Genomic DNA, 18044 nt, shown 5'->3' with positions numbered 1-18044 from the left:
TCTTGGTCTCCTCTTGCCTCTTTCTCTGCTAAACACTGCTTTTATGATAAGTCTATATACAAAAAACAATTTGCTTTATGTAGCATTTGCTGCAAATGCAATAGTAGAATGAAAACCAATTCTCATAGAAATAGCAACTGAGTAATCTTACTGCATATTATAAAGCTTTTATTTTTAAGAAAAACAATGTGGGAAAAAGACATCGCAGAATCATTCTCACTTTAAAAGTAACAAAGTTATATCACCTTAAGAACATTTTGCACCTCCATTTGAGAACTTTCATTTGGAAGTTCAAACTATCTAAAAATTCCTGTGATTTTTTTTTAAATTTAAAACGGACCCCCAGGATGAAAGATGTTTTGCTAACCTAACTTCAAAAAATTGAAAGAAATAAGTGTTATTAATTGCAATAATAATGTAGAAGTCAAGTATAATTGCTGTGCACTGGTTTTTCGTTTCCTTGACATTTTTATGTATAACATTACTTTTCCAATACTGTTATTATTAAGATGACTTAATAGGATTGAAACATTTATGCATAAACCTGCAATAGAGTTGATGTATCAGTGATATTTAAATATTGAAAATGAAATTTAATTTCCAAATTTTTTTAAAAAAAGTTAAATTATTGATGGTACAACTGGGGTCCCAAACCCTTGGTTCATGGACTGGACCTGCTCCATGGCATGTCAGAAACCAGGCCATGCAAGCAAGTGAAGCCTCATCTGCGGGATGCATGCAGGATGTGAAACCACACCCCTTTGGTCCATGGAAAAACCTCTCTCCACAGAACCAGTCTCTGGTGCCCAAAATGTTGGGGATTGCTGCTGTACAATGTCAAATTTAAGCAAATGATATTGATATATTGTCAAGAGTTAGTTATAATCTTATGATCGTGATAATCACAGGCCATCAATTTGTTTCAACTGTTAGCAAACACATTCTACGTAGTTAACCAAGAATACAGTATTTATTGGGAAGATAACTTAATTTAATAATTAAATTCAACATATTAAGGCTTACTTTGTCTGATGCAGAGTTAAAATTTGCAGTTTTTAAAGTCTGCTTCAAAAATTCTTCATAGATAAAATATTGCACATCAATGGAGAAAAATAACACCTTGTCCAAAAGGTATTATTTATTTTTAAAAAGCAAATCTACTCAAGTAGTTAAATTAAGTTAAATTAAAACTCAAATCTCTATTGTTACATGAGCAAGGGGAAAAAGTGAAAGGATGAACGTGGAAGAAAATAATCTGATCTCTAATATGTAACGTTGGACTGCTCCAGTACATCATTATAAAGTTTCATCAGGATCATGTAACTTGCCAAGTGCAGCTGCCATTTAATTTCAGAAAATACATGGCTACTTTATAATGCTCCAAGTAGATGCTATATTTATGTTTCTGCCCTCTTCAAAACACCTTTGGATGTTGAAACCAAAGTAATACTACAGTACAGTATAGGTTTTCTTGATTCTCACCAACAGGTTCATTACTGTGTGTCATATACAATAATGCAGAAAAATATTGTAACAAAACAGACCATCACGCTGTGCAATGCCAACACTATTTGAAACGTGTGATTTCCACTGCTGAAATATCTTTTGTTCCCCTGTTTATAAGCCCTTATATCTTGCATCATAAGTATATAAATATGCCCTCTAAGGTTGAAAACCATTCTAAAAGTCACTAAACTCTCAAGCTATTGTAAAGGTGAACCATTTATCGGCCCTAGTACAAAATCAATCTGTGGTACAATTTTGCAAGCTATAGAATACATTCAGAGTGGGTAAAACCAAACATTTTGTGGGTTGAGGAAAGTAAGAGGTAAATTCTTTTGTGTAAGCTTTTGTGATTCCTGAAGAAAAGTAATCAACAATGAAGTAGTATTGCATGTGTGTGCATTTTGGACTATTATTCTACAAATCATTTTGAAAACATTCAGTTCCAACTGAAACCATCAACTATCAACTTCTTTCTCTATATCCACTTTCAGCATCTATTCTGACTGACAGTCTAAAATAAGAATCGGAAAACACAAGGAGTTAACAATTTGTCACATGATTACCATTACAATTTCATCATTATAATCATCTAATATATTCTGCAGTCATCAGTGAGCATTGTGAATATTTTCCCCCATTATTAACCTCTTATAACTTGGCGAAAGTCACCCGTCTGGTTTTCATGCCTTAGGGAGGTCCAGAACTTAGTTTCCTATCTAGGAAGTTTCTAGACCAGCATCTTCAACCCAGGACCAAACTACCTCTGTAACCGTCCCTCTATTTTGTTTATCAAATGCAGTTTTGTAGACATATGTGTCCAAATGTGCAGTTTTTATAGATAATATCTACAACAATGTACAACTTTTTCTGTGAGCATGACCTACAATCTCTTGGTCAATATAATTCTTTAGTTTTTAAAAACACAATAGTATAAATTCTAATAAGAATTTAGTCAATGTGGATGTTCAGTTTCCATAGAAATTGACAGTCCTTGTGAGACTACTTCCTTTCTATCTGGAATATTTACCCCTTTTAAAGCAGTGTCCTTTAGATATTCACTGAAGACTTTGTATCTTCTTCCTGGCCTTCTTTGTGTGAACATTATGAATAAATGGTTTTGCTTTGTGTTGCCTAGGACAATATAATGATGGAATGAATGGATCATTTTTTTTCTTTCTATAGAAGCTGTGCAGCTGACTGAAAAATTGCAGTAATTTTTATATAGTGGTTAGAATGACTGTTTAACCCTTATAATAAACTTATACAAAATGAACACAGATGTTGATGCATTTATTAAGAGACTAAGTAATTACATGCACTCAAGTATCTAATGTGAAAATGAGCTACCAAAAATCTACAAAAGACAGCACTGTAATTATTAGTGCTAGTTCTAACCACCTGCACCGGCTCAAATTACCTAGACAGGACATAAAGTTTAGCAATTCTGTTCCACCATCTTCTGCATAACAGTTATTTGCACTGGAACAAATTCACCAGTTAAATATAAGACACACAGATCTAAGAGTAGATTGAAGCAATGTTGCTTATCCTAAAACTTAGAGGCAAAAAGCCTAACAGACTTATGAGATGGTCATATACTATCTACAAGTCAAGACAATACATTCTTTTTAAAAAGTTGTTTGAATCTTTTTTTCCCCTCCTCAGAAGAGCATGGAACAGAAATATATCTTTTTGGAAGTTCTCTAGCACTGATTAGCGAGATTGATGGAACTCAAGGAAAGTTTCTCAAATTTTATACAATTATCAGAAAATTCTGAGGACCTTATGTCACATTTGAAAAGGGATGTGACATATATCCAAATCACTTCAGTCTCCTCCCTTAAAAACAATTGTTTTCCAGATTCTGCTCTGGGATAAACTACTTTCATGAAATAATTTAAAATGTTCCTTCTTCCCTTTTCCATCTTTTTCACCTATGGATTTTTCCATAAACAAAGGCCTACCAAAATTTTAAATATTATAAGCTTGAAATATCCCATCCCATCAATGCAATACATAGTAAACCTTGATTGCTGTCCAATGTGCTGAAATTATTCATATTGGTTTGTTCAGGCAGTAAGATATGAATTTAATATTCCTGATTTTAAAAACTAAATTTTTAAATGAACAATTCAATATATTTATTTATAGTTTAGATAACATTTAAAATTCTTTTGATGTAAATTAAGGTACATATTTCAAAGTTTGCTGTTCTTCAAATCAATTCAGATCTTATACGATTCATTCAGATTTATTCTACTCAACATTCTATCAAATGAAAAAAAAAATCCAAATGTTTTATCAGTATTTTATTATATTACCCAAGATATTTTAGACATGTACTTTCTTTTTAAGTCTCAAAAAAATTTCCCCATTCTTTTAGTAACTGTTGAAAAGGATTACAAATCTTAAATGCTTTATGTTGGGAAATCTAAATAAACCATTGTTCATACACCTATAATTTATCCTACATTATGTAACTTTTGGAGTACTAATACTTGACTCCATTTAATGCAATTCCATCTCGCAAGTTAAGATAAGAGATAATAACTCTCAACCCCCTTTATTACTTTTCATCATTTCCTTCTGCATGGTAGGTAGCTAAATTACACAAATTCTTGAAGTATAATTTCTTATGCTAAATTTTGGAAATTTTAATTTTCAGTCACCAAGTCCAAATGCAAAATATAAATGAACAGCCATAGTTCTTAGGGAAGCATTTGGCTGAATAAGTCTTGTACAGTTTTCAGACTACTAAGACCTACAAACTTTCCAATCAGTATTTTATATGCAAACTACATCATTGTATTATTCACATTGGTGAATTTTGTTAATATTCATGTACCGGAATATATATTATTTACTTTTCAAAAGACACTTTAAAGTGTTCAATCTACAGTAATTGATGTTTGGTCTCATTATTAAGCCAAACAGTTAGGAGAAAAAAATGTTGCAGTTCATAAAAGAGCAGCAATTAACATTTTCTTATTTCAGCTCCATCAAAGGATGTTCTACATTTTGCAAGAATAATAAACAGCACACATATACAAACACACAGAAACACAATGGGTTGGGGGAGGGAGATCCAAAAAAAGAGCGAGAGTACCAAGAGAGATAGAATATGTGCAAAACTTAAGTGTTCATTAAATAAAGTTAAGCACAACTATTTTGAGTATCAAATTGTTAAAATGGTTATGTTTAAGAATAAGTTGAAAACTGCATGGCAAAGATGGAAACCTAGTGGGGAAAGGGTACAGAGTAGCTTAGATTTAAAGGAAACTTACCCAGGAGGTTTCTCAATGAAAAGATTTTTAATTTGAGACAAAAGTTTTCTAAGAAAACAATCTAATCTTCATGGAAACACACATGATAAATTTTATTCTCAATTTCTTCAGATCACAGTAAGTTCCATTAGGCTTTTCAACATTCTTGAGAAAGTAAGCAAATGCCTTTGTTTGGGGACATAGCATCTCCCCAGGCTTATTGTACAATTTTCATAATCCAGGTCTATGGTGACTGGGATTTTTTGGAAGGTCAATATATTTTAATGGCACCAAGTTAGAGAAAGCAGTTTAGAGCATAATCCAAGCATTTTCAGTGTAAAAGATTTATTTGGAAGACAAATTTATGTGGAAAGAATTTCCTGATGATACAAGTTTAAGAGCAATTAGAAAACAGAAATCTAGATTAGGCCTTCACTTAAAGACAGGAATGACAGGAATATTAATATATTCCCTTTTTATGATATATATTTTAAGAGCATGGAAACGTGAAACGGAACAGTGACAATGAGATCATTTATGCCAATGAAAACATCGTGTTTTAAATTGGTCAAGCTGGAATCTACTGATGTCACCCAAATAACGGAAGACATTGGAAAACATGCCTATGGACGTTCTCTTTCATCCAGGTCAAGTAAAGGTGCTTTTTAAAAAAGCAACTGGATTTTGTTTTTCCTTGAAGACATTTTGCTTCTCATCACTTCTTCAATTCTGACTGAATGGTGGAGAAGGGAAGGATTTATAAATAAGGAGTATAAATCTTTCTATCTTCCACCATTCAGTCAGAACTGAAGAAACTTCTTGGATGATGACCAAAATATCTTCAAGGAAAAAACCCAAGAAAGTCCAGTTTCATTTAAAAAAAAAAACACCTTTGGAACAATAAAAAAAAAAAGAATCTCAAACTATGTAGCCTCAAGCATATTCCAATAAGAGTTTGAAGGGTAAGAATGAAGCAACTCATCAATTTTCAATTATAGTTCTATATTAAAATAAGAGCGCATAATTTTATTTAAGCATTCTCTAAAACAGTTAAATACAATGCTCTGTTAAAAATACTCCTCTGTGTGAGACAGCATGAAAAAAGACTCTAAACCTGCAAATATAAAGAATAAATTGAGATGCAGCTTAGAAAATTGTGTAAGGTAAATTATAATCTAGCTTGAATATGATTTCTTTGTCTTTGAGGGTAGAAAGGGGCTAATTCTCTGAAAATGTGGGAGTCAAGATTTTGGCATCTTTTAAAATAAAGGATGTGTAAAGGCTTTTTATATTCCTGAACTAAACTTAATTCTAGATTGAAAATACAAAACATTCTCTATTCTTACTGATATTGTACAGGCATCTTTGTAGTTCAGTGGGTAAACAACTGAACAGATAAGAAATTCAAAACAGCATATGATAGTCTTGTCACACATTTCTTTATGGATGAAGTTTATCAAAACTTGTCATTCCTACAAAAAAGAATAGCATTAATTTTCAAAGTTTTGTTGTATTATATTTCTAAATCTTCCTGAACTACTTCTGCTGTTCCACCATAAGATCATATAGTATATTGTATAGTTATACAAGCAGCCCAGGCTTCCCAATTAACTACCACCAACATCCCTTTCAAAATAAAATGAGGAAGAATTTTTATTTGAGGAATGCTCTAGTGTCCCATATTTTAATCAATACTAATTTTACGAACCTCATACAGTTTACGTGTATCAAGTTACTTATGTAATTTGTAATTACATATTACCTATGTAAATGTATGGTAGGGTATTAATTTTTATTCAATCAGGATCAAATCTGTATAATTGTTTTATTAATGGCTTCTTTCTTAGATACTCTTTCCTTTAAAGTTGATTCTCAGTAAACAAAACTCTGATATTTTACAATCATCAGTACTTTTTCAATATCATGACTATACTTGGTCTATCTGGAGAAAACAGCTTTTTTTTTTGAGAAACGTAAGAATATTTGTAGCTGAAAACAGGACTCATAATCTCTACATTAGTAACAAGCCAATTGGCAGTTAAGAAAATTTAAGTCATGAGTCAGTAAATCACCTATTTTATACTAGCAGCATAAATTGCTGTCTGGGATTGACAAATAAATCATATAAACTATGAAAAAGTGTTATAAAAAGGACACCAATAGAAAACCCATGAAATCTTCCTCTATTAAATATTTCCATTTGTTTAATTCTCCGTCACATTCATTCACAATTGAAAATGTATGTTAAAGGTCAACTGGGAATGTTTACAAGACAGCATAATTTAAAAAGGCAAGCAGCTTCGACTCCTCTCCACATATAGTATTAAAGCCTTCAACCTGAACCCCGTTTATAAATTCACTGCTACAAAACATGCTTTATTTATAAATATGTCCTACTATACAGTGAGAGGATGAGGGGGGGGTCTTTTTTTTCTGGAAAAGAAACGAAACAATGGGATGAGAAAAAAAAGGGACAACTCGGAAGAATAATTGTGCATTTCAGAAAATGTGGTCGACTGATGCTATTGCTGTCTGAAGATATTTTGATACAATGAAGATATTTCGATAACAATGAAGATATTTCGATACAATTCTCTTTCGAGACATTTCCCCTAGTCTATGGAAGAAGATGCTGGGTTGACTTTGAGCATGCCATCTAAAAAAAACACAAGAAAGAATAGCCTCTATTGTTTGCAGAATCAATGGGCTGTTTCTCCTTCTGTGTGCCCCGCACCCCGCTTTCCTGCAAAAGCGCCCTTTCAAAATGTACAAAGCTGACAATTCACATTTGTTTTTTTTTTTAGCGTTGGTCCCCTGCGCAAGTGTGGCTTATTGCTCCCCTAATGTGGGGAGGGAGTTTGCATTTGAGAAGCCTCTATCAGGAAAAGGGCAACCCAAACCAGAGAGAGCATTTCAGCACACTTGCACAACCCGCCTATTGGGTTAAGAAGAGATCCATCTCCATCCTAATCCTTCCTGTTGAGTCAACAGGGATGGTTCCACCTCCTCCCTCTCGCCCTTTCAACCACGAGTTGTCCCTCAGCCAAAAACCAAGGGCTCCTTGTTCCTCCTCCTCCTCCTCTTCTTACCTCGACTTCCCTGTTCTTCTCTTTGTTTCTACCTATGGAACTTCTCCCATTGCTGGTCGTCTCCTGCGCTGGGATTACCGAGATCCGCCGGAGAGGCATTGGGACCAGGCGGCGGGTTGCCCAAGCCTGATTGGAGGACGCCTTTCGGATTTACTCCCTCTGAGTAGCAGCCCACCTGGAAGACTGTTCATATCCTCGCGTCGCCGAGAGTTCCCCCCCTCACTCCCGCGGTCCTTGGGCGGTGGGGGAAAAAAAAAAAGACAAAAATAATAATAATCGAAAGAGCGATTCCTGTGAAAGGGGAAAGGAACGGGAAGCCAAGCCGCCGCGAGTCGCCCTTGGCCCCGCGACTTGGCAGAAGAGCTCGGCCCACGAAAGGCAGAAGTAAATACTCCGGGAGTTTTGAAAATTCTCCGAAAGGCGCAGAGTTCCTCCGAGTCGGAACTCCGCAGCTTTTAGTCACTGGAGCCACCTCTTCCCCACCCACCTACCCAACCGCCATCCCTTTTTCTCCAGAGCATTGTGGGAGAGACGATTTCAAGGTCTCCGTTACCTAATAACTGTCATGGAAACGGGAGGCGCAGCTGGGTCTTGATTAAAAAAAAAGAAGAAGAAGAAGAAAACGAAGAAAAAAAATAAAATAAAGGCGTTTCTTTTCCTCTCACGGCTTCTCGGGCGCTTCCATTTTTTTTTTGTTTATTATTATTATTTTTGCACCGTCGTTTGAGGGACTCCTCTCTCCTCAGAGAGAGAGAGAGAGCAGGCCAGCCTCAGCCCGTCTCGGCCGGTCTCGCCTGAGGCGCTGGCGCTGCCTTATAAGTAATCAAATTAAGGGCAACCGGCGAAAGGCGCTTAAGCGTCCTATTTTGGAACCAAAGCTCTTTCCCCCTCGCCCTGGCCTTCCACATCATAATCTCCTTAGGGTTCAAAGGGAGCTTTGCCCCGAAGCCGGGGGAGAAAGGAACGCTTCAAACCTAAAAGAACATAAAGTGGTTGTCGGCGAAGGGAAAAAAAAATAAAAATAAAAAGAGCAGCAAATTGCAAACGAGCCTCCCCGGGGCTAACCAGTAGGGGAGGGGAAATAGAATAAAAATAAAAATGAAAAAAAAAATTAACCCTTTCCTTCCGGCCTCTTCAGCAACAGTAAAATAAATAAATAAACAAAAAAATACAATAAAAGTTAAAAAAAAAAATAAAGGACGTTGCCGCTTTCTGGGCATTTTTGAAGAAGGGGAGTCCATGACAACAAGAGAAACGGGGGCAACGCAGTTTTCACCTTGCTGAACACTGAGGCGATTCAAGGAATTTCCACAGGGCAGCATAGTGCCTGGTTTTTTGGGTTTTTTTTAGGGATTTTTGTTTTGTTTTGTTTTTTTGCACTGAATGGGATTCTAATTTGGTGAATTTCAAATCCCGCTGATGCTGGGACAGTAAAGGCCAATGGCTTTTCCCTGCTACGGCAGGGCACCTGGGTCCCTTGATAGACCTTTCCTTTCTGTCATCTATACCAGAGGTCTCCAACCTTGGCAACTTTAAGACTTGTGGACTTCAACTCCCAGAATTCTCCAGCCAGCAGAGCTGGCTGGAGAATTCTGGGAGTTGAAGTCCACAAGTCTTAAAGTTGCCAAGGTTGGAGACCTCTGATCTATGCCACCTCACCCTTTGCCCTGCGGTACCCACTGTGGGGCCTTTCTTTCTCCTTGGCTCTTTCATTTGTTTATTTGATTGATTTGATTTGTCAGTCGCTTATAAGATACAGATATAAGAATAAACATAGTTTTGAATACATGTGATGGAGACTTCTAAGAAAAATAAAAAGAAACAGTAGGACAGGCACGTTGGTGCGCTTATGCACCTCCCACACAGAGACCTTTTAGGAAAGGGGTGAGGTCAATAGTAGACAGTCTAAGGTTAAAGTTTTGGGGGTTTGGGGAAGAATCCACAGAGTCAGGTAGAGTATTCCAGACATTGACCGCTCTGTTGCTGAAGTCATATTTCCTGCAATCAAGTTTGGTGCAATTAACCTTGAGTTTGTATCTATTGTTTGCTCAAGAGCAAACAATAATGTTATAATTGAAGCTGAAGTATTCATGGACAGATAGGACATTGCAATGGATGATTTTATATACTATATTTAGATCGGCCCGTAGGTGGTGTAGTTCAAGGTTTTCTAAGTCTAGAGTTTCAAGTCTGGTGGCATAAGGTATTCAATGAGTAGAGGAGCGGAGGACTCTTCTTGTGAAATATTTCTGGACTTTCTCAAGTGTGTTAATATCAGATACATGATATGGGTTACAGACTCATGAGCTGTATTCAAGTATAGGTCTAGCAACTGTTTTATATGCTCTAGTTAGTAGTGTGATATTACCAGAGAAGAAGCTATGTAGGATTAGATTAACAACTCTTAATCTTAAACTCTTAGCTTCCTGTCTCTCAATTAAACAATGTCAAACTTCCCCTAAAAGTTTAATCTATCTGGGTTGTTCTGGATTCCAACAACTCTTTCAACTGAAATTCAACTAACATTTAATTGGTGAGATTCCATTTTTTTTTACTACCGGTTCTGTGTGTGTGGCTTGGTGGGTGTGGCAGGGAAAGGATACTGTAAAATCTCCAGTCAGAGGTGGTATTTGTCAGTTCTCTGAACTACTCAAAATTTCCACTAACGGTTCTCCAGAACTGGTCAGAACCTGCTGAAGACTACCTCTGATACAAAACCTTTGCCAGACCAGTTCTTGAATACAGTTTGTCCACCTGGAACCCACACTGTATATCGGACATTAACACAATTGAGAAGGTTCAGAGGTATTTCTCGAGAAGAGTACTCTATTCCTCTACTCACAATAGAATTCCCTATGCCCCCAGGCTTGAAGTTTTGGTCTTGAACAATCTTGAACTGCGCTGCCTGTGGTCCAATCTAAGCATAGTACACAAAATTGTCTGCTACAATGTCTTGTCTGTCAGCGACTTCTTCAGCTTCAACCACAATAATACATGGGCAAACAATCAATATACACTCAAAGTAAGCAGCTTCAAACTCAGTTGCAGAAAATATGACTTCAGCAATGAGAGTGGTCAACGTCTGGAACGCTCTACCCAATTCTTGTTACAGCCTCAAACCCTCACAGTTTCAACTTCAAACTGTCTACTATGAACCTCACCCCATTCTTAAGAGGTCCTTAAAGGAGGCGTGCGTGGCCACCTCAAAGAAGCACTCAACTGGAAAAGAAAGTGCAGGAAGAAGATACGAAGTGGAAGTTTTGGCTGACCAGGATAAAAAGCAACAACTAAGGTACCCTGGAATTTAAACTTTATAAAAGATAACATCACTCTCAAAGAAGAGTTGGAAGCAGCGAAAGAAAGAGAAAAGGGAAAGTTTTTTACTTCTTCACTCTCCTTCCTCACATTGACAACGAAAAAGAGCTGAATAAGAAATCAGAAAAATCTACTTTGGCACCGATAGATAATTAAGCTGAAAATAACATTTGCCAAAGGGACAATAAAGATTTCTGGACACTAAAAAATCCTTTTTTTTTTTGTTATAAGCAGGAAGGGAGAGGAAAAGAATAAGGGCAGGATTTGGAAGGAGGAGACTTCCTGGAATTTAAAAGAATCTAAAGTTAAATCTCAATAAGACTTTTAAAGGATACATTTTAACTGGAACTTTGTAACTAAATAGTAACCCCAGGAAGAGAAGGTGAAAAAAGAAGAAAGCGTAAAAAGAAACAGCTTGTGTGTATTTGGATTGCTTGGTGACTTTGGGATTTTTTGAAATTATATTTGAATGACTAAAAACAATTAGGTGGTTGTTTAAAAAATTCTACAATGGCATCGAAGAGATGTACGAAGAGATGTAACCCGGGATCATGCTACTTTCAAAAAAGATGTTTTATGTTTTTATGCTCTATGTTTTGGTTGTTTATGTTTGTTTTTAAAAACCAATAAAATTTTCAAAAAAATAAAATAAAAGAAATCATTGCCTGACACTACGACCTCCTTCAAGGCAGCCCAAATAAGACTCAGAAAACTTCACCTACTGCCTGAGGGTTTGTGGTCCAATTCACCCATCTGCTGTCATTTTTAGTTCCTCTAGCAACAGAAGACCAGATCACTGAACTCTGAACTTTATTTCATGGCCAAATTTTAGTCAACATTTTAACAGCATTTCACATAATCTCAGCCACGAAGTTGCACTTGAAAAAAAAAAAAAGAAGTATTTTATGACATACCCACAGTTCCTTGGACAGGAAACGATGATGGCCACCAGTCCTCTATAACTATTGCTGGCTGCAGTATTTTGCTCTTAAAGGTATGGTCACAGATTTTTGACATGGTGAACAATTTCAAACACTGCCTGTGTCTTCTAGAAGTTGGCAGGGCAGCAGTAACCATTGCTGACCCTAAGCATCACCTCTTTCTACTAGTGGTCCTGTGCCAGATATATCTACCACCACAGACTGGCAGGGATCCCACACCATGCTGGATGCAGCCATAGTGTTTTTCATGCCAAAACTTGACTGTTCAAAAAATCCTGCACCTGGCAAGACAGAATACAAATGCTGCTACCATGGCTTCTATCTCAGTGTTTGCTCTGTTGCCAACTGAGGCTCTCAGTATACTTCTAATAACTGCAGCCAGAAGCAAGTCCTTGGAAATAGCTCAAGAGCAATGACTGCTTACTTTCTTCACTGTTACTGCTTTTGAAATGGTGGCAGTTCTCTGGTGGTTGGTATTGGTGCCAGCCTTGTTTCCTCCATGAAAGGAGCAAAGCTATTTTTCTACAAATGATACTGATTGTGAGTGCTTGAATGTTGACTCTTTTCCATTGCACTATGGCATATTTCCATGGTGTCTACTTAATGCTATCCTGATTGTCTATATCTCACAAGAAGCTGCCAAACTTACACCCACTACTTGATATCAGTGGTGGGATTCAATTTTTTTTAATACTGGTTCTGTGGGTGTGGCTTGGTGGCATGGTGTGGCTTGGTGGGTGTGCCAGGAATGCTGCAAAATCCCCATTCCTTCTCCACCCCAGTAACCTTGATTTCCAGCTCTGTTCTCCTGTGCAAGGCAACCAAAGAAGACCCAGCCAATCAACTGGGACTCAGGAGGCAGAGAATAGATGCGAGTGGGGCCAGTCAGAGGTGGTATTTGCCAGTTCTCTGAACTACTCAAAATTTCTGCTACCGGTTCTCCAGAACTGGTCAGAACCTGCTGAATACCACCGCTGCTTGATATCCACCTTGAATTTTGAATCAGTCGTTTGGTGTTTTTCCTGCAATTGGAATGTGGAACCAGTGGCTTTTCATGGCTTTTCATGGCTTCCAAACATTGTAATGTATTTTTTGCTACTTATCATTACTACAACTTTTTCATCAGTGACTAGCCCAACAACATGACTCCTAGCAATTTTAGGAATCCCATGACAAAGACCAGCTGGCACTCACTGGAAGCTTACAGATGAAACTCAAAAAATTAGAAAATCATGCAAAAGTTCATTTATTTCAGTAATGCAACTTAAAAGGTGAAACTAATATATGAGATAGACTCATTATATGCAAAGCAAGATAGTTCAAGCCTATACCTTGCCATATATATTTCAACACAATTTTATTTAGATCTTCAAAGTAGTCTTTTCCAAGCCTAATTGGAATTGTTTGAAACAAATATAAAATTCTCGGTAATATATTCATCTTGATTGTTGAGATTCTCCCTATTAGTGACAGTTGTAAATTTTCCCATTTCGCCAGATCTAGCGCTGTCTGCTGTTTAAGTTTAATATAATTATTCTCTGTTAATGTACTACATCTTGCTGTCAAATATAGCCCCAAGTACTTGATCTTATTCATGACTTGAATTTTCAATAGGTCTGCCAGTTCTTCCTTTTGTCTTAATAGCATATTCTTTGTCAAAATCTTTGTCTTATCTTTATTTATTTTCAAACCAGCCACCTTTCCATATATCTCTATCTTTTCTATCAATTTTGATGCTGTTTCTAAAGGGTTTTCTAAAATTAAAACCAGATCATCCGCAAATGCTTGCAGCTTAAATTCTTCCTTTTTGATTTTCATTCCTTTTATATTCTTTTCATCTCTAATATTTCTGTTTAACACTTCCAAAGTTAACATAAACAACAGAGGTGATAGTGGGCACCCTTGTCTTGTTCCTTTTCTTATATTAATAGAGTCTCTCATTACCTTTGCCGTTTGTTTATAGTATATAGCTTCTATTGCTTGGATAAATTTTCTAGCAAAACCCATCTGTTCCAACAGTAATAACATGAATCACCAATTCACATTATCAAATGCCTTCTGTGCATCTAGAAATATCAGAGCCATTTGTTTTTAAGGATGTGCCTCATAGTATTCCAAAGTGTCCAAGATTACTCTCATATTGTCTTTAATTTGTCTCTTTGGCAGAAATTCATTTTGATCAGGATGGATAAAATTATTTAAATATTTTTAAATCTTTCTGCCAATATTGAAGCAAAAATTTTGTAATCTGCATTTAGTAAAGAAATGGGTCTATAGTTCTTAATTTGTAAAGGGTCGGGCTCCTCTTTAGGAATAAGTGTAATATAGGCTTCTGACCAAGATTTAGGTAACTTCTTCTTTAACATAACTTCATTCATAACTTCTAGCAATGGAAGATCCAACGGTTCTTGCAATGTTTTATAAAATTCTGGCGGAAGTCCATCTGGGCCTGGTGCCTTTCCATTATTTTGCTTCTTGAGTGCTTCAGTTAACTCCATCATCGTTATGTTGCTTTCTAACATTTTTTCAGTCTCTTTAGGTATCTGAGGTAAATTAGCATTCTGTAAGTACTGCTAGACTCTTTCTTCATCAATATTCTTTTGCATATATAATTTCCCATAGAAGTCTCAAATGATTTCCTTCTTCTCTTTGCTACCATAGCAAACTTGGCCTTGGTCATCTATTAATTGCAATATTTTCCTTGATTCTTTCTTCTTTCTCAATTTGTATGCTAACCATCTACCTGGTTTGTTTGCGTCTTCAAAGTAGTTCTGTTTAGCACTTCTAATTTTCTGTGCTAATTCTTCTTTTTCTATTTGACCCATTTTGTGTTTAATTATATCCATTTTTAGCTTGATGTCCTTTTTCTGTGGCATTTTCTGTAGCTCTTTTTCAAGTCTTTTACGCTCATCCTCTAGGGCCTTAGAGGCTAGCCTTTTCATAGTATTCCTTTTCCTTGTATAGTCTATTATCAAGCCTCTAACATATGTCTTCATTGTGTCCCATACGTTCTGAATTGATGTATCTTCTTTTTTGTTTTCTCGAAAGAAAAAAGCCAATTCTTTCTCCATCCACTGTGTGAAGTCCTTTAAAATAGTATTATTTAATGTCCATCTAGATCTTCTTTTTTGTCCTTTCCATTTAATTGTCATTGGATTGTGATCTGCCCAAGTACTTGTTTCAATATTTATTTCTTGAATGTTAGATATTAATTCTGTTGACATCCATATCATATCTATTCTGGACCATGATAAATGTCTATTTGAGTAGAAGGTGTATTGTTTAGTTTTAGCATTTCTTTCTCTCCATGTATCTTTTTAGTTTATTTCATCTACCATTTTAAAAAAAATATTTAGGGAGAGTCTTTCTGTTTTGTTTTATTGTTTTCTGTGCTGTATAGTCCAATTTGTTGTCTACAATTCCATTAAAATCTCCCATCATAACTATATTAGCATAGTCCAGTTCAATTATTTTCATATGTAGTTTTTTGTAGAATTCTTCTTGTTTGTTATTCGGAGCATATATTGCAATCAGGAGTGTTTTCATATTATTGTCCATTATTTCCACCATTAGTATTCTTCCATCATCATCAGTATAAATCAATTTACTGGGATAGTCTCTTTAATATATAAAACCTCTTTTCTTACATTGGGTCAAGGAAGTAAATATTTTCCCTAATTTTGGCTGTACCAATAATTGTTCATATTGTTTTTTTAATATGTACTTCTTGTAGACAGATTATATCAAATTTTAATTTCTCCAATTTATGAAGGGTTTTCCTTCTTTTAACGGCTGAGTTAAGTCCATTTATATTAATTATAATCATTTTTTCTCTTCCATGGTTATATTTTATAGTTAGGTTTAGCAGCTCTTGTAGATCTTAATTCACGTTGTTCTTTGGCTTCCACCTTTCCACCTACTGCACCTTCTTCTTTTTCAGTCGCCATTTGGCAGTCCTCTTGGAATTCAGTTAATAAGATCTCTTTTTCTGCTTCTTCCTCTTTCCTTCCAAAAAATTCTGTATAAAATAATTCCGCTTTCTCAATTGAGTCAATTCTGTGTCTCTGTTCTTGCTATGTGAACATTAAACCTTCTGGAATCAGCCATCTATAATTCACCTCTTTTTTAAGTAGCAATTTAGTCAGGAATCGGTATTCTCTTCTCATCTCTCTCACTCTTCTGGGTACTTGTTTCAAGACCACAATCTCCTTGTCTTTATATTTCAATGTTTTCTCTTTTGCCACTTGCAATATTTGCGTTTTAATGGCTTTCTTTGTAAATCTGATGTGAACTTCTCTTGGTAAGCTATTTCTCATCGTATATCTTTTGAAAACTCGATAGACCTCATCTATTCCATCCATCATCTTCTCTTCAGTTATTTCCAAAGCTTCGGCCAGTATTTCTATAATTATCTCAGCTAGGTTTTGTCCTTTTTCTTCCTCTACGTTTTGGAATCTAAGATAGTACACCACCCAATGAAATGGAAGAAATTGAACAACCCTTCAAATTCTCAGCTTCCTTCACAATCACATCCAAATCCAGGCACCAGGATCTCACTTATGCCCTTACCTGTTACTTTTTCTTCCCTGCAGTTGCAAAAAGCAGAAAGATTCAGGCCTGTTGCTCTTGATTATCGTGCATCAAGAGGTTATTACTATGGTGGTTGGTCCAATATTCAACTAGTGATGCTGTAATGGATGACTGAACCCACTGAGTTTGCTGGCAACCAATGCATAAAGGAAAGGTTAGTGTATAGTTCTGGGAGAAATACTCTAGTCAGCAAAGGTAATATTGCCCAGGGAAAATGAGAACTTGGAAAAGGTGATGTATCATTGTTAATGTAGATAAGGAACCATTGTTCCCAAAAGGTAGCCTGTACCCAAATGAAAATAGATTCTGGAGTTCAGTAGTTAAATGAATTCAACATTCAGGAATTAACAAAATTATTGCCTACAGCTCTGACTATTTACAGCCATTTTTTATTAACATTACATTTTATTCAGCATAAGGCTCTTTAGATGCTGATTCCCATATTGTAATTCAGTTCTTGTAAACGTTCTGACAAATCAGACAATTTGGAAACCAAGAACTGCTTAGGACAATAAAGAATAAAAAATGGAATTGCAGAACTCCACAAATGGAAGAGCTTTGGGACATGTTCAATGTGTATTTTACCGAACAGTGAATAATCACAGCCAACCCATGCATGTATGGCAATAATGATTATACAGTCTTAAATCTAGCTAGTTCTGGCTTTAGCAATTAAATCACACACAAGAATGTGTTATTTGCTGCTGAACTGAATTTCTAGTTACACATTCTTTAGTAGGCAGAGGACAATGGCTCTATTTGCTCAAGTAATTTCATGCTTAATAGCATCATAGACATTGTGGAGGAGCTATAAAGTGTGTTATTATAATGTTGTTTTGGTATGATGGTAGGATGACTCTGTAAATCGCTAGTAAGAAAGTTATTAATAATAACTTTATAATAATATTTCTTGGCCATACTAAGATCCCATTGCCATTCTTAGACAATGAGAATGGTGGATAGCAGCCCTTAAATGTTTGATATTTGGTGTTCCAACTGCTCCAACAGTTAGTTTAAATAATAATAATTTGAGTTTTCTACTGGTCATACCATCATTTGTTTTATGATTAGGCAAACCCTCCAGCATGACACATTTTCAGAATTTAAAATGTTTTCAACAACATCAAGAAGCTTTCTACTTTTGTTTATGAGCATAACATAATTTGTTTGACTTTATAACTCTGTAAATATTAGTAAAATTCATCAGTAATACCTTTTGTTCCTGTAGACGTTGACATGTCTGCAGAAGTTTATAATAACTTGTATTCACTTTTGTTTAGGTAACACAAGTTAGGAATATTATACATATTTTGTACACCTGTCGAAATTCTCATCACAAC

The 18044-nt window shown here is 35.8% G+C and overlaps 1 protein-coding gene across 4 annotated transcripts in view; it reads right to left on the bottom strand.

Moving 5' to 3' along the window:
• MARCHF1 (membrane associated ring-CH-type finger 1) overlaps positions 1-8466 on the bottom strand; it is a 140034-nt gene extending 131568 nt beyond the window's left edge. For 2 of the 4 annotated variants that reach the window (XM_087936667.1, XM_087936668.1), the window contains exon 1: positions 7859-8465. In XM_087936667.1, coding sequence (XP_087792793.1) covers positions 7859-7957 — 99 coding nt within the window. In that variant the 5' untranslated portion in view covers positions 7958-8465. Of the gene's footprint in view, positions 1-7858 lie in introns of all 4 variants that reach the window. The other 2 variants (XM_087936666.1, XM_026699953.2) reach the window with 2 other exon arrangements.
• Positions 8467-18044: the final 9578 nt, after the last annotated feature.

The sequence above is a fragment of the Pseudonaja textilis genome, chromosome 6, assembly GCF_049901715.1.
Source record: "Pseudonaja textilis isolate UNSWEBS1 chromosome 6, rPseTex1.2, whole genome shotgun sequence".
NCBI classification, from domain to species: domain Eukaryota; kingdom Metazoa; phylum Chordata; class Lepidosauria; order Squamata; family Elapidae; genus Pseudonaja; species Pseudonaja textilis.
This window is presented reverse-complemented; position numbering and strand designations above follow the sequence as displayed.